Source organism: Ictalurus furcatus, chromosome 5 (genome assembly GCF_023375685.1).
Source record: "Ictalurus furcatus strain D&B chromosome 5, Billie_1.0, whole genome shotgun sequence".
Lineage (NCBI taxonomy): Eukaryota > Metazoa > Chordata > Actinopteri > Siluriformes > Ictaluridae > Ictalurus > Ictalurus furcatus.
Genome location: NC_071259.1, coordinates 21,949,053 through 21,973,064, shown reverse-complemented (window position 1 = coordinate 21,973,064; position 24,012 = coordinate 21,949,053). Strand labels below are relative to the sequence as shown.

Sequence of the window (24,012 nt, the reverse complement as noted above, 5' to 3'; positions counted from 1 at the left end):
GATTAGCTTTAGAATAATTTAAGGATAATAAATAGCCTAATAATAAATGTAATTTTTTTAAATCTTATTGTTATTATTTATTTAAAAACTAAACTCACTATCTAAATTAGTACAAATTCACAACAACAACGACAGAAACAACAACAATAATACTAATAAATTCAAGTATAAGAAAATTTACATTTCATTTCTCTGTGTATCCAAATAGCTTAGTCTAACCGATTAATGGATAAATTACCAATATACAGTATAGTCGAAGTCGGACAACATGGTTAGATTCAAACCTGCGCACTTCAATACTAAAAAGTATATATATATATATATATATATATATATATATATATATATATATATATATATATATATATATATATATATATATATATATATATAGTTCATGCTGCAGTCCCATTCCAAAGTCCAAACTCCAAATCCTTTCTCACTAGATAGGATGTCAACATAATTGAAATGCACATCATTGTGTTGCATTGGACTACGTCTAAAATAGCACTTTGGCATACTAAATAGTATTCCGGATAGTGGGATACGCCCCCCAGTGGCATACGATTATAAACCTGCTCTGTAGTGCTGAATTGTGCGATTTGGACGTAGTCACGCTTTTGTGGGCAGGGTTTCCCCTAACAGCGTTACCATGACGCCCGTGTACACTTCGATTCGTGACTTCACTTCAATTCCCTGAGGTTTTAGTCTGTCGAGATATGTAAACAATGTTACTTTTCATCGAAGGAATTTAATTCAGATAAATGACACGAGAACGAAATAGTAAATGCGGGTAAATTCATTATGCGTGTAAATCAAGAGGAACTATAGCGTATACATGCGATGTTTAAAATTACATAAATCCATCAGTGCTGAAGTTTAGTTGTGTGTTCTCTGGATATTCTTAGCAGTTTAAAATGAGAGGTTATCTTAAAACTTTAAACTGGATATTTAAACTCCAACCCAAGAGCACTACGGTGGGAAAACACAGGGATTCACATCTCTGTCTCCAGGTAACATTAATCATTTTTGCTTGCTGATATTTCATATCTTTGAACTGAGAGTTGTTTGGTTTCTTTTCTTTGTATAACAACACATGTTCTAACAATCAACAACTAGATTTTTTTTTGTTTAAATAATGACATACAGTCAGAATTAATGACACCCTTAATGAGAATAGGCAAAATGGGCAGATAATATAAGCATTTCACACAACTATTTAAAAACGTTAGCACATTTGCCTGGCATCTCAGGGGTTGGGGGTTTGAATTCTGCCACCGCCCTGTGTTCCAGATTGTTCGTAGTGTGTGTGTGCAGAGTGAATGTGTGTGCAATTATGCCCTGCTATGGGTTGGCACCCTGTCCAGGGTGTACCCTTGTGCCCCAAGTTCCCTGGGGAAGGCTCCAGGCTTCATTAATCAAGGGCTTCATTAGTTGCAAAAGGTGTGCTTGAGCTGGAACACATAATATACCTGAACTGGCTAGGTGCAGAAAATGCATGTAATACCTGGAGGGTGAGAAAAAGGAAGCTATCAATGGCTGCAAACAGATTTCTGAGAAGGCAGGTTTTGAAAAACCCTTGAGTGACTGCAAAAGACCTGCAGCAAGACTTGGTAGCAACAGGCATCGAGGTTTCAGTTAGCACAGAAAGGCGCATACTAAATGCAGCAGTTTTCCATGCAAGAACTCCGAGACATACACAATACTGACCCAAAAGCACAAGAAAAGTTGGCTCAAAATCCTATAAATAAGCCACAGAAGTTTTGGTGGATTCTGTTCTGTGGAATGATGAAACAAAACTGGAACTTTTTGGAATGATGGATCAGCAGTATGTCCGGAGGAAGAAGAATGAAGAAAGAAGACACTGTCCACAGTCAAGCATGGTGGTGGCTCAGTGATGCTCTGTGGCTGCTTTGCGTCCTCTGGCACTGGAAATCTGCAGCGTGTGGAAGGCAAGACGGATTCATTGAAGTATCAGGAAATCCTAGGAGAAAACGTCATTCCATCTGTGAGGAAGCTGAAGCTTGGGTGTCATTCCACCTTCCAACAGGACAATGATCCCAACCATACCTCAAATTCCACCAAAGCTTGGTTGCAGAAGAAGTCCTGGAAGATTCTACAGGGCCATCACAGTCACCTGACTTGAACCCCACAGAAAATCTCTGGTGGGATTTGAAGAAGGCAGTTGCAGTATGCAAACCCAAGAATATTACTGAACTGGAGGCCATTGCTCATGAGGAATGGGCTAGGATTCCTCAGGAACAGTGCCAGAAGCTATGCATCTTGTTTGCAACAGGTCATAACAGAAAAAAGGTGCTCTACTAAGTACTAAAGATACTTGCCATGATGATGTTGAATAATTTTGAAACTGGAGAAATCATTATAAGTTGTATTTTCAGTTGAATTTGGGGAAACCACTTGAAGCATGCATTGTGTTGAACTATTTCAATTGCTTTTTTTTTTTCAACATCACCATATGTTTAACTTATCACTAACTGCAGGTGCTGCTCATTTTATATATTTGTTTTTTGTTCATTTTTATGAATGGTGCAAATAATTATGGAGTTGGTTTTACAAGTGGTAATAAAAAGGCATAGATATCGTATTGTCATGACGTTGTTATGGAAGTATAATAGTGCCAAATATCCTCAAGGCAAAATGGCATGTTGAATTACATAAACTGAATAAAAACATATTGCAATAACTATACTTGTATTTTTCTGCCCAGTAATTTGATGCAAATTGGAAAAAACCCCAGCAATAACAGTGCTTGAATTAGTTTCCTCTGCAATTCATTGGGTTTGTATATTTTGTTTGAAAACAAAATTCCAGCATTCAAAATTCAATGCACACATATTCACCTTCCTAAAATACGGTTCCAAAATATTCAGTTGTTAAAATACCATCTTCATTATTCGTCAGGTAATATTTCAACACATTATTTTTCAACCTCACAAATTCAGGCTGCAAAAATTCAGGTCTTAAAATTTGGGTCTTAAAATTCAAGTCTACAGACACTGTTATTGCTGGGGTTTTTTTTCAATTTGTGTCAAATTGCTGGGCAGAAAAATACAAATATAGTTATTGCGATATGTTTTTATTCAGTTTATGCAATTCAACATGCCATTTTGCCTTGAGGACATTTGGCACTATTATACTTCAATACGTTGTTATGGCTAAAATTGAGTCAACTCAAAAGACTTAATTCTGATGCAAAATATGGCCAAATTTCTTGAAGGAAAGGGAATTGAATTGTTCCATAAGGAGAAGGATGGGATCTCTGACTTTGCCCTATACTTTTACTCCTATAGAATGGTGGTGTGGATGAGCACCATGCTACTATTGAATGGAATGAAATGGAGCACTGCTATGTTCTTAACGACCTGAACTCTGCCCATGGCACTTATGTCAATGACTGTCACATACACAACGTAGCAGTGCGTCTTACACCAGGGGATGAGATTTACTTTGGCTATGGAGGATCAGCCTACAAGCTCTTAGTAGATCCTGCAGACCCAGTAAGACATGTTTAATTACACCATGGAGAATGTTTTGTGTAGAAATGTTCCCAATTAGATTATTTCTTAATTCACATGACATATATATCACATAACATTTGAGATAGAGAATGTGATCAAGTCAGTAAGGAGTCTTGAAGTAAGTTAAAGACTGTATTTCCTGATTTCTGCCATTTGCTGTTCCATTTCTTATATTACTAGCATTTGGTGATTATGGTGTTTAATTTCTTTTCCATATTCACCCAGCTCCCTGTTCTGCCTATACAGTCATCCATTTCTCCAGCTGGAGTAAGGAGTCGTGCTCTGTCCTCTTCTGTTACTCCTCATCCTCCTCGCAGGCCTCGACCTGTAAGTGCAGGAGCTACACGCAGCAGTTTGGGCACAAATGTTCAAGATTACAGTGGCTCCTCTCGTAAAAGAGGTAGTGGCTCTGTTCTACTTCATTAAAACTTTCCTTTTTGGTGACTGTGAAAGTCCTGTAAATCCATAATTTATCCAGGATAATAAATGAAAGTAGTTATTGTACCTGTAATAAATGTTAGTATGGTCAATGTTCTTTATTCCCACAGGAAGCTGTGCTAGCACTATAGGAAGAGGACTCGTTTTTAGAAATGCAAGCATGTCCCAGAGCTGTCAAAGTATGCAGGACTTATTACAAGACAAGGTGGGTATAACTCCAGTGTTTTTCAACCTAATCTCTGTCTACCGCATCGGTAATGTATGTCCGATCACTAGGAGCAATAATTTCAACACATTTCCCTGTACTGAGAAAAGAATGGAAAACCAGTTTATTCAGGCCAAATGTTAGTGGACACCTGACAATCAAACCCATATGTCCTTTATGAACATCAACATTCCAGATTTAGTCCCCCTTTGCTGTTATGGGAAGGCTATCCACTAGATTTTGGAACATGGCTGTGGGGATGTGCTCATTCAGCCACAAGAGCATTAGTGAGGTCAGCCACTGATGTTGGGCGAGGAGGCCTGGGGTGCAGTCATCCCAAAAGTGTTGAGTCTGGCTGAGGTAAGAGCTCTGTGTAGGCCACTCAAGTCCTCCCACTCCAACCTTGGCAAACCATGTTTTCATGGACCTCACTTGTGCACAGGGTCATTGTCATAGTGGAACATGTTTGGGCATTTACTTCCAGTGTAGGGAAATTACAATGTTACAGCATACAACAATATCCTATACAATTGTGTGCTTCCAACTTTGTGGCAAAAGTTTGGGGAAGACTCACATATGGGTGTGATGGTCAGGTGTCCACAGACCTTTTTGGACATATAATAGTGTTTAATGGAAGACTAAGGGCGGTTGCACTGGTGCAGAACATAACAGATTCAGGGGAACATTACAACAAGCTTTCACTTAGTTCACCAGCAGAGGTGAATTAAACATTTAAAAGTTAAATTGCAGAACATTGAGAGAGAGAGAGAGAGAGAGAGAGAGAGAGAGAGAGAGAGAGAGAGAGAGAGAGAACAAAAAGACCAAATAAAGAAGGCTCATGTGTGGCACATCAAGTAGCATCATGCCACATCATTTGTGATAACACAAATTCAAAACTACAACAATTACCTTCTAACAATTACATTTGTGCCCAAACACTTCCTTAGACTTCTTATATTCTAGTGACTTACCTTCTGCTGTTAGGAGACCCCTAAAGCTTTGCACAAACTAAAGTTTCACCTTTGTTTCAGTAGGTAATTTCACCAGGATCCTGCAGACATGTACCTTCTAGGAACTGCTGCTGCAATCATCAAGACTATCCTATGCTTATCCCAGGGCTCCTATTGTCTTTATACTTCTACAACTGCATACTGTAATAATTTACCCAGATAAGCCACCCGATAGAGAATGGATTTCCCTCTGCATCTGTTTCCTCTCAATGTTTCTTCCACATGTTGTCCGTGGGAGGTTTTTTTTTTTTTTTTTTGCCATTGTCACCTCTGGCTTGTTCAATAGGAATCTGAATCTACACCTGAATTTCAATAAAGCCCTTGTTGTCCATAGGAAGAAAGCTGGGCACGGTGTAGGGAGGAACAGAGTGGTGTGCTGGCATCTCAGGGTGAAGCTCAAAGGAAGGAGTGTATGATCTCAGCTCTGAGGGAGGAAGTGTCAGCACTCCGGTTACAGCTTTCCCAGAGCAACCAGAATGACCCAGACATCAGTCACAAGCTGCACAACCTGACCAGAGACATCCAGGAGAAAAAAGAAGAGATCCAACAGCTAAAGGAGCAGGTGGAGCTTTGAGTGCTAATGTTGCTCTTTGTGTTTTTTTCTCTTGTTGCCTTACTCTGTCTTTCTCTCTTTTGCTGTAAACATATAGAACAACACCTACTGGTTAAATATTGATTAATTTTTTTTTGCTTAAGCTAAATGATGAGCTTGATGATTCCGCGAACACTTAACTAACCCCTAATAAATAAATAAATAAATAAATAAATAAATAAAATAATTACTCTGTCACTTACACCTCCACTCTGTGCACTTTGCTTCTTATAGAACTCAATTAATGGATCTTGTATGGTAGCACTACTTGTATTGTTCTCTGCTTGATATATCGCTTTGCTTGTATTTTCTCATTTGTAAGTCACTTTGGATAAAAGTGTCTGCTAAATGAATAAATGTAAATGTATGTAAATGTAAAATTGTGACGTAACATCTATGCTATGTGTAGATGCTGGAGATGCAGGTGAGATCTGATGAGCGTAATGGCCAGGCTGTAGCAGAGAGAGATCAGAGGATCAGCAATCTCAAAAAACAGCTGGATAAGCTGAAGAGTGAAAACAGCAAGTCAGCAGGTAGAAGTAATGAGCATATAACCGTTCCTTCACTGTTACTTTGACCAAATATATGACATATAATGGGATTACTTTAAGCCATCCCACAGACAACATTGGAGTCATTTTTAGAACAATACTTAGAACATACAGTACTGTGCAAAAGTATTTCTTCTGTTTTTGTGTACATCTCATACTAAATTCTTTCAGAAATTCAAACAAAATCTAAGATAAAACAAAGGCAACCTGAGTAAACACAAAATACAGTTTTTAAATGATGATGTTATTTATTAAATCAAAAAAGTTATCCAATACCAACTGGGCCTGTGTGAAAATATATTTGCCCCATAGTTGCTAATTCCCCAAATCTATGAAACTGCATCCATAATGGGGTTCAGCTGGACTAGACACAACCCTGCAAACCCTGTTCAATCAAATCAACACTTAAATATAACTTTTTCAACAGCATGAAGTTGGTTAAAAGGTCTTACCCAGTAACACACTATGCCAAAATTGAAAGAAATTCCAGAAATGATGAGGAAGAAGGTGACTGAAATACATCCACCTGGGAAGGGTTACAAAGCTATTTCAAAGGATCTGGGACTCCAAAGAAACACAGTGAGAGCCATTATCTCCAAATGGAAAAGCTCGGGAAAGTAGTCAACCTTCCCAGAAATGTCCGACCTTCCAAAATTCCTCCAAGAGCACAGCAATGACTCATCCAGGAAGTCACCAAAGACCCAAGGACAACATCAAAGGAACTACAGGCCTCTCTTGCATCAATAAAGGTCACTGTTCATGACTCCACTATCAGAATGACACTTGGCAAAAATTGCACCCATGGAAGAGTGGCGACGTGAAAAACACTGATATCTCAGAAGAACATTAAGGCTTGTCTGAATTTTGCCAAAACACACCTTGATGATCCTCAAACCTTTTGGGAGAATGTTTTTTGGATTGATGAGTCAAAAGTGGAACTGTCTGGAAGGCAGGGGTCCCGTAACATCTGGTGTAAAGCAAACACAGAATTCCACAAAAAGAACATCATACCTACAGTCAAGCATGGTGGTGGAAATGTGATGGTGTGGGGATGCTTTGCTGCTTCAGAGTCTGGGCAAAACATGAGGGGAAACATAAATTTTGCTCTCTTTTTTGAGGGGAAACATGAATTTTGCTCTCTACGAGAAAATCCTAAAGGAGAATATCCGGTCTTCAATCTGTAAATTGAAACTCAAGCGCAACTGGATTATACAGCAAGACAATGATCCAAAGAATATAGTAGGAGTAAGTCCTAGTCCTAGAAGTAAGTGAAAGATTGATCTCTATTTATCGGAAGCATTTGGTTGCAGTTATTGCTGCTAAAGGTGTCACAAACAGATTTTAAGTTTAAGGGAGCAATTAGTTTTTCACATGAGTGATAGGTGTTGGATAACTTTCTTTTTTCTCATTATAAAATGTTTTTAAAAAATTATTGTGTATTTACTCAGGTTGCCTTTGTTTTATGTTGTATTTTGTTTGCAGAGCTAAAACTATTTAATATGAGATATACACAAAAACAGAAGAAATCATGATAGGGGCAAATACTTTTTCACAGCACTGTATTTTATACTACTCAGCATTAGACTATTATTCATTTTGTAGTGGTGCTACTTTGTTATGTGTTTGATTAATCAAGTCAGACTGAAGTGGGTAGCACAGTATTTTTAATTTAGATTTAGCCTCAAAGATTTAGCCTCAGTGGTTAGGACGTTTGCCTCACACCTTGGCGGTTCGATTCCTACCTCCACCCTGTGTGCGTGGAGTTTGCATGTTCTCCCCGTGCTTCGGGGGTTTCCTCCAGGTACTCAGGTTTCCTCCCCAGTCCAAAGACATGCGTTGTAGGCCGACTGGCATCTCTAAATTGTCCGATAGTGTGTGAATATGTGTGGGAATGTGCCGTGTGATGGTTAGGCAGCCCTCCAGAGTGTCCCCTGCCTTGTGCCCTGAGTTCCCTGGGCTAGGCTCCAGGCTCCCCCGCAACCCTATGTAGGACAAGTGCTATGGAAAATGGATGGATGGATGGATTTAGCCTCAAAATCTCTTTCATATCACCTTAGGTCATTTTAAGTAAGGACAAATCAAGGTCAAAGTAATTAAAGTTGATACAAGTAATTAAAATATAAGTCAGACTCAAGTCCAAGTCAAGAAATTCGAGTGCTATTTCACTTTTCCAGCACTGATCAACAACACACAGAAGGATCTGTTGGCTCAGGAGAAACAGGCATTAAAACTGGCTGCTGAAGTTGACAATCTCAGAAAAGATGCAAGACACAAGGATGCTCAGCTTAGTAACATGGCTAATAAGGTTCAACTTTGTTCTCTCCTTGCTTCTGGTATTTAGTTCCAATGTTTTCAAAAATATAATTGTTTCTAAATGTGGCTCTTCTTTCATAGCTGTCAAAGCTGAAAGAGATTGAGAAGCATCAGGAGGAGTTTCTTGCCAGGGAAAAAGAGGTGGTATCCTTCAAAAAGGTGAACATTCTTGATCTTATGTGCCATTCAGACCATAATCATACCCTTTTGTTTTGAAAGTAATTGATCTGTATTTTCATGCAGACTGTGGAGCAGATGGAGATAACTCTGAGAGAGAAACAGAGAGAGATAAAACAGCAGAATACAGAGAGAGACTTACTCAAACACAGACTGGACCAGACGACACAGGTTAAACCAAACAGTTACATTTTGTGGTGCAGAGGATAGCATTGCTACCCTCAGCTCCAGGGTCTCCGGTTTGATCCTGAGCTTGGGTTACTGTCTGTTTGGAGTTTTCACATGTTCTTCCTGTGTCTGCATGGGTTTCCTAATTGTTCTTCACACTTCCCATCTCCTTGAGATGGAGTGATTTCACATCCATGGTGTATTCCTGCCTCATGCCCAAGGATCCTGGAATAGGCTGTGGATACACCAGTATCTTGTACAGGAAAAATCTGTTACTGAAAATGAGTGAATGGATGGTATAAATAATTATAGAGCACTATTCTTGTCATCGGGGGCATGGTGGCTTTAGCACGTTTACGTTGCATCTCCAGGGTTGGAGGTTCGATTCCCACCTCCACCCTGTGTGTGCAGAGTATACACGTTCTTTTTCGGGGGTTTCCTCTGGGTACTCTGGTTTCCCCCTCAGTCCAAAGACATTCGTTATAGGCTGATGGTCATCTCTAAATTGTCCGTAGTGTGTGAGTGTGTGTGCGATTGTGCCCTGTTATGGGTTGGCACCCTGTCTAGGGTGTTCTCCACCTCGTGCCTCGAGTCCCCTAGGATAAGCTCTAGGCTCCCTGTGACCCTGTGTAGGATAAGCAGATAGATGGATGTTCTTGTCATCATATGTGTACATAATGTAGTACTGTGCGGGTACTAAATATTAGTTAATATACATAATATACAGTACTTGTCCAGACACAACTGATGGGTCTGTGAATGTACAGTATTTTGATACATTTGATACAAAAGCACCCATATGAAATGAACACTTATTGCTTGTCTGTAGTATGCACACATTGTATTCTCTTCATATGGCCTTACTCCTGTGTTTGTATACTGTGGTGTAGGAGCAAAGCTGTCTGCAGTCGGAGATGAGCAAACTGAAGCTGCAGCAGCAGCAAACACTCCAGAGAGAACAGAAAGCTCAATCAGAACTAAAACACACACAGACAAGGGTGAGGGACCAACCATTTAATGAGAAATCTTTGTAATCGGTAAATGTAATATGCATTTACTAGCAGCAAATCATAACTTCTTAATCTCTTTTCAGCTTGAGAACATTTGCAGACAAATTATGAAACATGTACTCGTCACATCAGAAACAGTATCAGAACAGGAGGTAATGTAAAAGTACTTCCAATTACAATCAGTCTGTTAGTTAGTTCATCCGTACATCTGTCCATATATCTTTGCATATAATCATGTGTTACCCAGTTACACATTTAGCTCAGATTATTGTGAATGAATCTAGTCTTCTTTATGTAGATATTGAATCGTTTGTCAAAGTTAAGTAACCAGAAGGAAGTGAATAACTCCAGAGTGCAGGAATTAGAGCAACAACTGCAAGAACACAATGAGAACCAAAGGGTGGTGGAAGAAGACACTGGGAAACTCAAAGCCAGACTTGCTGAATTTCAGGCATTGTGAAATACACTATTGGATCAATACAATAGCTAACTAATATTGTATAAGTAGTTCTAAAAAATAATGAATTGAGAAGAGTAATGGATATATTTCACTCTTTCCTCTGTCCATAGAGTAATGTACAAAAGGTATATTTGGTAGATGCCATGCAGAGGCAAATATCTGCTTTCCAGGATGAGAATGTGTGTCCTGCAGTCAGCTGGGTTCAGACTCACACACTCTCTATACTGACCAGTCTACACACACTGCTACAGGACACAGCACACTCACTGCTGGCAACAGGGGTTGAGGTGTCTGAGAAGACTGGAGGTACGAGATCATGAAAATGTGAGCCACAAACAGATAATACAGTTAGAGATCTCAAGAAAGCATTTAAAACAATTAAAAAATGTGTTCACTTGCTGCTGTAGGAGTCTCAGGTGCTGTAAAAACATTGTGCCAGCAGCACCAGGAGATCCAGTCACAACTCAGGAGGCTACAGGTCTGAATGTATACTTTTAGAGTGTAGATCAAGAAAGTCTTTAATCATATAAAACATCAGAGCACATACTGTAAGAACACAAGTAATGTAGTGTGCATGATAGGCAGAGAAGAAGAAGTTTGAAGAGAGGGAGGACCAAGCTCAGGCACAACAGAAACTTCAGGTGAAGCTACTGACACATAGTACATCACATCATGATTAATTTGGCGTCAGTGGTCTGGAACACAGATAAGTTTATTCCAATTCAGCAAACTTTGGACTTAAAATCATAAGATGTTAAAGATACCTTTAAAAACAAAAACTTGTTGTATCACAGTGGATTTACAGTAACTAGTTTCTGGCTTCTGTTTTACATTTTCTGGGCCTGATATTAGCTTTACCTTCAGCTGCAATAGAGATGCTTATGTGGAATTTAATAGACAGAGTGGGATTAGTTGGAAATAGGAATGCTTGTTGATGTTTTGATTGCAGTTCACCTCACAGGCAGATGACCTTACTAACTGCAATATACTAATTAGGGATACATTTATAAATTAAAACTTATATCCTGAATTTTATATTTCTATAAAGCTGATTTGTGACAGTGTCCATTATTAAAAGTGCAATACAAATCAAACTGAATTGAATTGAATTGAATATGCTCCCTAAACTGAATTGTGTAATCCTTTTTCACAATTTCCTGGTTGTGTTTAATGGAAATACAGGCAAAAATGGAGGACAATGTGAAACTGCAGCTGGAGAAAATGAGCACTGATCTGGAGGCAATCAGAAAAGCTGAAGTGAGTCAAAACTAACATTGTGCTCTGTGATAAGTGAGCAAGTAAACTGTGTAAGTGATTTAACACCTAAATAAAAAAAACATGCATCCATTGTAAATAAACCGTACAGTGTGTGGTCTGTTCAGCAACTGACGTGTAATTCAGGTTAAACTTTTAATCTGATTTTTAAAAAAAGAATTGTAATTATATTTTGTTGGTGCTTTATATTCATTAATTAACATTCCCTTAACTGACATTATTTAACACATTAGTTAACATAAACAAACCATGATCTTCAGCATTCCATAACATTAAAAGAGCAACTAACACTTTAATGTTTATTGCACTAATTAACTAAATAACTCAAATAACCAAAACACCTACAAATAAAATGTTTATACTATCAATTAGTAAAATTAAGCCCATAATGTCTAACATGATCCAACACCTTAATTAACATGTTTTGGTTGTCTGAAACCGTTAAAATTCAGAAGTGAGGCTGAAAAGCAAGCTTCAGTATTTACATTATAAACATTTTAGAATATGCTATAATTTATTTTTTGTATTAATTTATGGATACTTATTTGTAGTCATGGATTAAATATTAGTCAGTACAAGTGTATTTCATTAACATTTAAACAAACATCAATTAATACATGTTAACTCTGTTAATACATTTATATTACATTAAATTTAATAATGCTGAAGTTCGTGTTTATTTAATGTTAAGGAATGCAGTAAATAATGTTAGTTAAGTGAAATATTTTAAATGTAAATCATTAACATGTTATGTTATATTGGAAATCCTCTAGCTCTATCATCTAACATCTGTAGAACATTTAACCTTCAGGCTGTTTTACGACTGGAGATGGAGACACAGGAGTTGAAGTGGCGCACCAATCTGGAGGAAGCAGAGAAAAGAGAAATTGAACTGAAGGAGAGGGTTAGAGAAGTAGAGCTGCAAGAGGAGCAGTGGAGAAAAAAAGTGAAGGAGGAGGAGGTAAGAGAAGATGAGTGGAGGAGAAGAGTAGAGGAGGCCCTGCAGAGAGGAGCAGAGCAAGAGAGAGAGAGAACCAGAGTGGAGATTGAGGAGTACAAGGAGCAGGTACAGTGTTTCACTTTTGTTGCAGATTTGGAATACTGAATAAGTCTTTTTGTCTACAACTCCAATTCCATAAAAAGTGGGGCAGTATGGAAAATGCTAATAAAAACAAAGAGGAATGAATGTAGTTGACTTGAGGAAGAGGAATGTAGTTGACTTGTATTTAAACAAAAGACATATAAAGACAATGTATTTGATGTTTTACCTAGTCAACTGCATAGGTTTTTGAAGTTAAACATTTATTTTGAAATTGATGCATGCAACAGGTTTCAAAAAAGTTGGGACAGTGGCAATTTAGGACTAATAGTGATGTGACAAGTTGAAATAAGAAGTTGATGTGAAACAAGTGAGGCAATCAGCTAATCATAGTATATAAGGAGCCTCAAAAAAAGGCCTAGTCCTTCAAGAGCAAGGATGGGTCGAGACTCACCAATCTGCCAACAGATGCGTCAACGAATAATCCAACACTTTGAGAACAACATTCCCCACAGACAAATCGGTAGGATTTTGGGCATTTCACCTTCTACAGTGCACAATATAATTAAGAGTTTCAAGGAATCCGGTCAAATCTTGGTGCGTAAAGGGCAAGGCCAAAAACCACTTCTGAATGCATGTGATCTCCGATCTTTCAGACGTCACTGTCTTAAAAACCATCATGAGTCTGTAATGGATATCCTGACATGGGCTCAGGAATACTTTGGCAAACCTTTGTCAGTTGACACCATTCACCGCTGCATCCACAGATACAAGTTAAGGCTTTACTGTGCAAAGCAGAAGCCATACATCAACACTGTCCAGAAGCGCTGCTGACTTCACTGGGCTCAGTCTCATCTGAGATGGACAGTAGCACAGTGGAATCGTGTTGTCTGGTCCAACAAGTCAACATTTCAAATAGTTTTTGGACAAAACAGCCGTCGTGTTCGCCGGGCCAAAGAGGAAAAGAACCATCCAAGCTGTTATCAGCGTCAGGTCCAAAAGCCAGCGTCTGTCATGGTATAGGGGTGTGTCAGTGCCCATGGCATGGGTAACTTGCACATCTGTGAGGCCATCATTAATGCAAAAAGATATGTGCACAATTTGCTGCCATCCAGAGCAGGACAATGCCAAACCACATTCTGCCCAGATTACAAGTGCATGGTTGCATAAGCAGAGAATGCGGGTGTTAGCATGGCCTGTCTGCAGTCCTGACCTGTCTCCAATTGAGAATATGTGGTGCATTATGAACCGCAAAATAAGGAAACGAAGGCCCCGTACAGTTGCGCAGCTGAAGAAATGCATAATGGATGAATGTGGGAAATTCCACTTGCTAAATTTAACCAACTGGTGTCTTCAGCGCCCAAATGCTTAATAAGTGTTATTAAAAGAAAAGGTGATGTTACACAGTGGTAAACAGTCGACTGTCCCAACTTTCTGGAGTGTGTTACAGTCATCAGGTTTGAAATGAGTGTATATTTTCCAAAATAAATTAAATTCACAAAGTAAAATATCAAATAATGTGTTAATAATGTATTTTCAGTATAGTACAGGGTGAATTGAATTTTCTAATGACTCATTTTTTCTGGGGTTTTTTGCATTTTCCATACTGTCCCAACTTTTTTCGGAATTGGGGTTGTATTATATGCATGTTTATACATGTGTGAAAACTTGTTATTACTAACTATATGAATTGAAATGAAGGTGCGGCAACATGCTCACACCATTGTTGCCTTCGAGGAGCAAATGAATTCAGCAATACAGAAAGCGAGAAAGATGCAGGAAGAGAGAGACTCACTAACACATCAGCTTACAGGTAAGTAGTGCCCAAGATAAACTGTGTATAGAGATTGAGCTCTGCATGCGACAATTTCCATACTACACAATTATCTTATTTTTCAAATCACATATATTATAAAGAATATTAGTTATATATGAGGTTTACAATTTAGGGTCTCACTGCCTCGCATAGGTTTCATACTACGTAGTCTTGCAAGCCAGGCTTCTAGCATTTGTTACTTCTAACATTTGATAGTTTTTAATCACAGAAAAGTAGTAAATGCTAGAAGTAGCATACATTTGACTGATGTTGCAAATGACCAACCAAATCTTTTCCTGTAGCCTTCTGCAAACATGTGTGGGTATTGTTAAAAAAAAAAGCAGTCTGTAGACAGAATCTGGAGTTTACCTAATAACTGATAAAGACAAAAATGCTGTGAACTTTCTAGAGACTATATCTTGTTCTTAAAAGATCATTGTCTTGCGAGCTTCAAAAGCTTGTTTTCACTAGGAAACAGTGCACAGAAGTGCATATGCATGGATGTGTGAAGAACAAGAATCAGATTCAAACCTTCAAAATCCTGAAGCTTGTAGTAAGAAAAGTGTACAAAACATATCATACACTCCATGGCCTATCTAATGCTGTGACTACCATACACCAAATACACCAGATTTGATTTATGAAAGACTTCATGATTGATAAGTTAGCTCCATTGTGTTGTGGGAACAGTGCAGGGTAGTAGGTTTACGGGACTGGAGCTAAGACCCCAAAGTTATATTGGGCCTAAGCATGCTGTTGCATTAATTGTCCTATTAACCTCCTGGGTTTTTTTTTTAGTGTATAATAAAATTTGTCTTAATTTAAATGTCCCATAGAGGCATTTAACAAGGTGGAGGATCTCAAACAAAGTCTTTCATCAGAGCAACAGCAACTGAAGCAGACAGTGACATCCCTCAGGTAAAACAAAACTTGAAATACAATAGAATATTTCAACCAGAAATTCACATCACAATGTCATTTTTTAAATCTTGGTATTGGCATTCATCCGTTGGAAGCTAGTGCCAAAGGAATCTTGCTAAACCTAAAATAATGCTAGTTTAATTTAGATTGAAGTAGTTGAAATTTGCTTTTCTTATATGGTATCACTCAATTTAGGTCAGGTCCATAAGTATTTGGACAGTGGCACAATTTTCGTAATTTTCTAATTTCGTAATTCTGACCTCAACCCTATTAAGCATGCTTTTCACTTACTGAAGACAAAACTGAAGGCAGAAAGACCCACAAACAAGCAGCAACTGAAGGCAGCTGCAGTAAAGGCCTGGCAAAGCATCTCAAGAGTGTCTATGGGTTCCAGACTTCAGGCAGTCATTGATTGCAAAGAATTTGCATCCAAGTATTAAAAACCATCCTTATATTTATAATGATGTTAGTTTGTCCAATTATTTTTGAGCCTGTGAAGATGGAGGGACTCTTATGGAGGGACTGTAATTTCTAAACAGTTAATCCGCTTGAATTAAGGCTGAAAGTCTATACTTGATTGCTTCATTTCAAATCACTTGTGGTGGTGTACAGAGGCAAAATTACAAAAATCATGTCAAATACTCATGGACTCTACTGCTCCGCATTCTTCTGTCATACTTGCAGCACTGTTTGATTATTGTAACTCATTATTATTATTGTAAAAGATTCATTCCTTGATAAGGTGATAACCAAGTATTATAACAGATTCACAATCAGATGCTGAATCTGTTTCCTGTTATGGATATGTGGAAGTGCTGCCCATGCCTGTTTGTGGGGTGCTGAAAGCTATGCACTGTGTGAGAGAGTGAACATGTGTAGGATCCAAGAGAACACCTGAGTGGCAAATCAGTACACAGAAGCTGGAGTTCACTTAAAATCTGGGCCTATATAATAACTACTTGTACATATTAACTCTGAGTTAGCAGTATACCCTTTGTATGTTTTTGAATATGTTTCTTTATCTTCACATTGGTGTCTCACTTGAATGTTACTACATCTAGAATAATATTCATTCATTCATTCATCTTTAGTAACTGCTTTATCCTGGTCAGGGTCATTGTGAATCCGGGGCCGATCCCGGGAATGAAGCGTGCATGAAGCATGATTACACCCTGTATTAGACGTCAGTTCACTGAAGGGGACCATCCATGCAAACACACATTCACAGACTCATTCACACCTATGGGCAATTTTGCATAGCCAATGAGAGGTAGGAGGAAACCATAGAACCCATAGGAAACAGACATGGTCATGGGAAAAGCCCGGACAGAGAGTAACCTACGCTCAGGTTCAAACCTGGAGCTGTGAGGTGGCAATGCTGCCTGCTGAAATTAGAAATAAGTCGTAATTTTTTCTGATGACTCTCTGCATGACTCTCTTTTTCAGGGCATCACTTGGAGTGTCCCAACAGGAAATGGTAAGGCAGGGTGAGGTCACTGCATCTCTCAGTCGTGACCTCGCCCACGCCCACGCTCGTCTCTCTGACCTCACAGGTACCTTACTCTAATGCGTAACTTGCTGTAAGATAAAGGCATGAATGAATACAGTTTGATGAATACAGTTTCAGTACTGCTTTTATTAATGTATAGAACCATTATTGTGTATAGGAGAACTGAGTGAACAGCAGAAAATGGAGCTGGAGACACACAAAGCTTTAGTAGTGGACCAGAGAATGCAACTGAGCATGCTTACACAGAAGTTAACAGTGACCACTGAGCTGCTTGAACAGAAAGAAGAGGAACTGAAGACACTGAGAGAGAAATTGATGTATGTTGTACAACCCCAATTCCAAAAAAAGTTGGGACGTCGTGTAAAATGTAATAAAAACAGAATACAAGGATTTGCAAATCTCATACACCCATATGTTATTCACAATAGAACATAGAAAACATATCAAATATTTAAACTGAGGAAATGTACCATTTTAAGGAAAAATAAGGTAATCTCCACACAGCCACACATATACATTATTAATCACATTCATCATATCTAATCATCCATATTGTTATAAAGTAAATATTCTCTAACATTCTCTAATTCTCTGTTTCATCCCTACTATTAGACGAACAGAGACAGATTTGAAGAGAGAGAGGACAGAGCATGCAGGCCTTCTTCCTCTAACAAGCCCACACACTAAGGTGAGACAGCAATATACATGAAGAACAATTCATCCCACAATTCATTGCTGTGGATACATTTAGTTTGAGCCTTATCTTGGAATTGAGCTTAATTTACATCTATAAACTATGACTCTCATCAGGCAGTGACTGTGCTGTAACCCTAAAATTAAAGAAATACTCCATTTTTTTTCCAACCATATCTATATCTACCACATCTGTAGCCTGTGTTTGATTACCATGGGCAAAGATTGAATAAACTGCTTACTCAAAACTCTCTTATAATAGATTTCAAATGGTGATTTTTGTAGATTTATGTAGATTTGGCTATAGTTCATGCCTGTGAGGTTGCCAGAATTTTCTTAAGTAGATATGTCTAAGACAGGGTTTTCAAGAAGTACCTGCATTTAAACCTGAAAACATTGTGTCAACTGCAATACTTTGTAACACAAAAGCAAGAGGCAATTTTAAAATGGAAAAACAAACAAACAAAAAAAACATCATAATATGATGATATATGGTTGAGAAGAGTCAAAGCATTCAAATGAACATCTAATAGAAGTCTAGAATATTGGCAGTATAATGTATTGCTTCATGAATTCTCCTTCTACATTCATTTTTGTAAGTAGTCTACAATCTCTTTCCTGGAGCTACTGGTGGAATCCCTCCTTTGTTTTTCATTTGCATTGGTATCACTAAGTAACGTAGTTACTTTGGCAAGATGTGCAATGTGTTAGCCGCTTTTATTTACATATTATTTAACCTCCCTTTACTTCACCTCCCTATTATTTATGCAGTGGTAATACTTAGATCTTCAGTGAGTGATGTTAAGGCTTTTCTCTCTTTGTAGTGGGGGTAGAGTTGTTCTGGGATGCTATTCTTAGCATTAGTACTCAAGCTTAATTCAGTGATTCACAGTCACCAAACTTTACTGCAAGAAAACATTCTACAGGTATTTCAGTTTCTAATTTCCTTCTTTGTTTTTCAGGATGTTGCCATTATGGTTAGTCCCAGCTATGTGCCTAATCAGGTGTCCAAGCGCAAAGGTTGTCGTCAAGAAGAAATGATATGTCAGGGCAAACAAACCCTCAATGCACTGAAAGGGAGGATTAGTGCTGTAGAGCACAAAAGGCCCTGCAGTGAGTTGCACTAGACCTTGTTGTTGACCTTGAATATAGCTAGCTACACATTCTTGTCGGATACATTGGTATGAAGTCACTGAGCTGAAGTCACCTGTACTGATGTGTGTTTGTAGAGGTGTTGGCCCAGCAGAGGGAGCCAATGAGACAGGACCAAAAGAAACCAGTTCAAATGAAAGGTCAAAGGCTTAAGAGATCTGCAGCAAAAAGAGACTCCTTCAGCTCTGTGGTATAGCTGTAACTTTACATTTATATTAATAAAAAAAAATCCTCCTTTGGTGTGAGCCATTGCATGTGTCTTTTCAGATGTGCACATACAGGTTTGTGTGTGTGTGTGTGTGTGCGTGTGTGCTGTCTGGGTTACGTGCTGTAGGAGATTAATAAGTGTTGGTTTGCTTCATGCAGAGTGGCTTTGCCTTCCCTGAGGCTCTGAGTGAAGCAGCACTGGAACGCACAGCAAGACTGGACTTGTCTGATGCTTTGGAGCTAAGTGAGATGACGGTGAGTCACAGAGAGGGGGGGGGGGGATGAAGCGAGCATATGTATGCCTGTTATGAAGAAAGGTCACTTATAACACATAGTGACCTTTTCTATAATCTTCTCATTCTGTTTATGACCGATCTGCATTTCCACTTGTCTTTGTATTTCTTTTCTCATCAGTGTTATAGGAACTATTTTTTGAAGAAGCAATTAATTTATCACAGCAATCTCTCCGACCCCCCCCCCACCCCACCCCACCCCACCATCACCACCCCCCCACCACCCCCACGCACTTGGTGTGAGACTAACCAATGTGCAACAGTGGTGATTTCTTCTATATTGTTAGAATAAAAATGAGTGGAACACAACCACTCTGACTATTTCAAGAGCTGACAGAGTTTAACAATACACCCACTTCTTACTGAAAACCTTTTATCATTATGACTGAGCATTTTGATCACCTAAATAATATTGCCACAATTTAACACACGCACTTCTCTAATGATCATTTTTACCAAGCTTTTTGGTACACAAATCATCCTTCACAGCTGGCCAGTTGTGTTTAGATGGATCTTAATACCAAGTCTAAACAAGTTCTTACATTGTAGTATTGGGAAGAGGCCAATATTAATTATTCTAATACATGCCCGTTCCAAAATGTGATAAATATACATCTACTTTACACTATCTAACACACCCTTGAAGCTAATTACCATTGTTTGTTGTATGCCTCTATTTAGTATGTGGATCTGGCACGTGCATTGTGTGAAGCTCTGGAGTTGAGTGAGGGACAGCTTTCAGGATGTATCCCACTGAAGCACCTGCCGCCAGGGGAGAGAGAGCACATGGCCTTGCTCAGACAGGAAGACCTGGAGCTGCTACGAAGCCGACTCGCCCTGCAGAACAGCCAGAGCCAAAACAAAGATCTGCTACTGCAAGAGTGCCAGAAGGAAATACAGACACTCAGGTGCTCAAAAAGATTAGATTCATACTTCAGATTAGAATCAAATATGCACAGACACCCAAGGACCTACCCAAAAGATACAAATTGAGCAATTCAGCATGAGCATACTAATAAAGTATGCAAACATATGGTTATTCAGCCTCTCTCCTTCTCTCTCCTCTAGGAACAGCCAGGCCATTGGGCAGCAGCTGCAGATTGAGCTGGATAATGTGCATTCAGAGCTGGCTACACTGAAACTGGAGAACAGTACACTACGCCAGACCCTGGAGGACATGCAGACCCAGCTCCAACACTACTCTAACCACAGGAAGAGCATGGTAGCTTACACACAAGCACACACACACACACACACACACACACTCACACACACACACACACACACACAAAAGGATAGTGTAGAATTAATTTTAAATAACTGCATTGAGGAAGGAAACAAAGACCAATAGACAGACAGAAAGACAGACAGTAACGACACATAGACAGACAGACAGTAAACAGAGAGACGGGCAGTAAAGACAGATAGAGATGAAGACCGACAGAACAGACAGACAGACAGTGAACTCAGACAGACAGAAAAGACAGACAGTCAGACAATAAAAACATACATATGAAACACAGTAAAGACAGACAGAAAGTAAAGACAGATGGACAGACAGACAGACAGACAGTAAAGACATACATACAGACAGGTAAACAGACAGTCAGACAATAAAAACAGACAGATGAAAGACAGTAAAGAGAGGCAGTGAGGTCAGACAGACAGTAAAGATGGACAGAAAAGACAGAGACACTAAATACAAACAGACAGATACTAAAGGCAGGCTGAGAGACGAACACTAAAGACAGACAGACACTAAACACAGACAGAAAGACAGTAAAGACAGAGAGAGACAGACAGTAAAAAACAGACAGCAAAGACAGACAGGAAGGCAGTATAGACAGACAGACAGACAGAAAAGGCAGACAGACAGATAGCCAGGAGAGCCACGAGCATGGTACCTGGTCTCCAGACACACACACTACATTATTCAGTCCACCAGGTTCTGCTGAGGATCTCTATTTCACAGGCCCTGCTGAGATGAAGAAGGCCTTGAGGAACAGGAAGTGTGTACTGGCTCTGTGCCTGATGTATTTTAACAATGCTTTGCTCTTTTGGACTCACAAGAGCTCGGTTTTACTAAAAGCCAAGAAAGAATCGCTTTGAGTAACTCATGAATGGTGGTCCTTAATATTTTTTCATTGTGCTGGTCCTCATGAAAGACATAAATGCTCTAGAATCAGCATCTAATGATTCATATATTCATTTATATAATACCATTTACCTTTAAACTGTAGTGTAAATTCACATTACCTTATAAGAGCAATTTAGTGTCTGTATGTTCACTATAGGCTTTTGTGGAAAGAGAAAATAAAAGAGAAAATATAGAGAGAGATAAAATGACACAGTTGTTTTACTAGGATGAATTTCCCTCTAGCAGGTACTGTAAAAAAAATACATTTACAAAATGTAAATCATACATTAAAAAACGTCTAAATGTTGAAGCTGTCTAAACAGTAACACTTCAGTGTTGCAGTAAAAAGACACTGACACTGACTTCATTTTACATCCAGGAAATTACAGCATGCTTTTGTGATGCTGTGATACACACCATGCATATAGCTATTTAAAAAAAATAATATTGTGTATGTATAAGAGAGGGGAGTTTTGGAAATAAATAAAATGATCAAAAAATTAAATGATGATGAGTTGCAGTTTATCAGGTGCAGCTACCATACACATGCACTTTTTACGTATACAATTACTGACTATAGACTATATTGCCATCATAAACCAACACTGATGAAAGGCTAGAAAATGACTAGCACAAATTGTGCATTGAAAAAAGATGGTCTCTACTTCTATAACTACCAGGGGATCTAGATGGTAGGATTGTCTGATACAGTGGCCTGTAAGTCTGTGTCATTATTTACCAAGTTATTGTAGTACATTTTTAAACCAAAGTCTCTTGTTTGTATACATAATGCATCTAATATGCACTTTTGGATATTAAGCCTAATACTTAGGTGATTAAGTGAAACACATACATTACTGTGTATATATTTAAGTTGAATGATGATTTAAGCGTTCAGTTTCTACAGTGATAAAGTGGAGGTACTAGCTTCTCTCATGTGTTAGATCCATTAATCTTATAGTGCCAATGAAAAATGAAAATCGTGAACTTCAGACAGCAAATGTTATGTCATTTTTTGGCAAATTGTTCTTGTATTTTTATTTCAACTATCCATTCTTTTCTCCCTCCACCATTTTATAATGGTGCTTCTTTTCTAGGCTCCAAATATAGACAAAATGGAAGGGAGGAGTAGAAGAATTGGTCATCATGACTGTATACCAGACAATAACTTTGGCAAGGTAAGTTCAATGGGACCCTCTGGATCATTCCCTACAGAGCTAAGTATATGTAACATAAAAGATCTCCTGCCTATATGAATCTGTTCCTTAAGTCTCTTTCCCACTTTCTCTTACATTAATCATTTTTGTTCTCTGCACTGGCAGATGTTGTTGAGATCCGCCAAACATCTGTGCTCAGATATGACGTACTGTATTTCCTTCATATTGTAATGTGTTACACTTAAACATATTAGGAAATAAAAACGATTGTTTCAGTTCCTCCTCATTATGCTGCGTGTGTCTACTGCTGTCTGTCTACCACATCTTCTTTTGAACTACAACACACACGCACACCAATATAAAAACACATCAGGGTGCATTTAGAGTCTGAGCTTATGGTAATGCGATTATCATCATCTCGCCAACAAAAACTAAGATCATAAATCTCTCCGCGTTTCATAAATAATTCACCCACTGTATATCAAGAGCTGTCTGATACTCTGAGATATGCTTGTAAAGGGAGTATGAAGTGTGCGTGTGTGTGTGTGGTGTGTGTGTGTGTGTGTGTGTGTGTGTGTGTGTGTGCATGTGCTTGCACGATAAATCCTTGTACACCCTCCCCTCTATGCAGTGTGCTTCAGGCTGTGCTGACTTGAGTTTTATTGTGTACCTCTGCTGTTTAATTAATAGCTTTTCTAACTGCCCCCACTAATTTATGTTTTCCCTAATGTAATTTTTATGGCTCCATTTTCTCAAGCTTATAAACTCTCTGACATTTTCCCATACCTTAATGTTTTATATGCTTAGCCAGGCTGTTCACTATAAAACCTTTGTGTGTGTGTGTGTGTGTGTGTGTGCGTGACATGTATATGTGTGTTTGTGCATGGATGGGGATGTTTGTACAGGTAGCAGTCATGAAGAGGTTGAAGAAGCCAGCGAAGAAGCAGAGGGCAGAGGGTGAGAAGGATGTCCCGAGGAATGAACACGAAGAACGGGAGAGCTGAAACATGGCCGCTCAGATAGCTAGCGTGGCACAGCAACAGCAGAACTCTACGCTCACTGAGGCAAACTGAGGCCCGCTGACACAAACATTAGTTCAGGTTCAGTCCTCAAAATGAATGACTTATTATATAAAAAAATGCACTTGAATCCATATGAAGTAAATTATGTTTGCCAAAAGAAATGGCCGCACTTCTCACAGTAGCCAACGACATTATAAATTAATGATTGGTTTCTTTTTATTTAAAAGAAGAACGACGTGTACTTTTTATATGTGTGTAGTAATGTTGTGAAAGATCTGCAAAACAAGTTAGTTTCTGTAATCACTAATAACAGTTGTTCCCTCACTA

At 38.7% G+C, this 24,012-nt stretch overlaps 1 protein-coding gene across 4 annotated transcripts; it reads left to right on the top strand.

Annotated features, from left to right (window-relative positions):
* Positions 1-474: 474 nt before the first annotated feature.
* fhad1 (forkhead-associated (FHA) phosphopeptide binding domain 1) lies at positions 475-24,012 on the top strand. Of its 4 annotated transcripts, none has more exons than XM_053625241.1 (29): positions 475-1,013; positions 3,312-3,518; positions 3,765-3,939; positions 4,088-4,182; positions 5,527-5,754; positions 6,194-6,317; positions 8,510-8,640; positions 8,730-8,807; positions 8,892-8,996; positions 9,884-9,991; positions 10,087-10,155; positions 10,302-10,454; positions 10,574-10,769; positions 10,871-10,941; positions 11,045-11,104; positions 11,646-11,720; positions 12,550-12,804; positions 14,479-14,590; positions 15,430-15,511; positions 16,961-17,067; positions 17,182-17,341; positions 17,637-17,712; positions 18,680-18,830; positions 18,947-19,059; positions 19,236-19,331; positions 20,051-20,277; positions 20,438-20,591; positions 22,617-22,684; positions 23,569-23,707. In XM_053625241.1, the coding sequence occupies exons 1-29, from the start codon at positions 918-920 to the stop codon at positions 23,570-23,572; spliced, it is 3,576 nt and encodes a 1,191-aa protein (XP_053481216.1). In that variant the 5' UTR covers positions 475-917; the 3' UTR covers positions 23,573-23,707. The 4 variants fall into 4 exon arrangements, with proteins under 4 accessions (XP_053481216.1, XP_053481215.1, XP_053481213.1 ...); XM_053625240.1 differs by having other exon boundaries at positions 476-1,013; positions 10,323-10,454; positions 22,604-22,684; positions 23,569-24,012; XM_053625238.1 differs by having other exon boundaries at positions 476-1,013; positions 22,604-22,684; positions 23,569-24,012.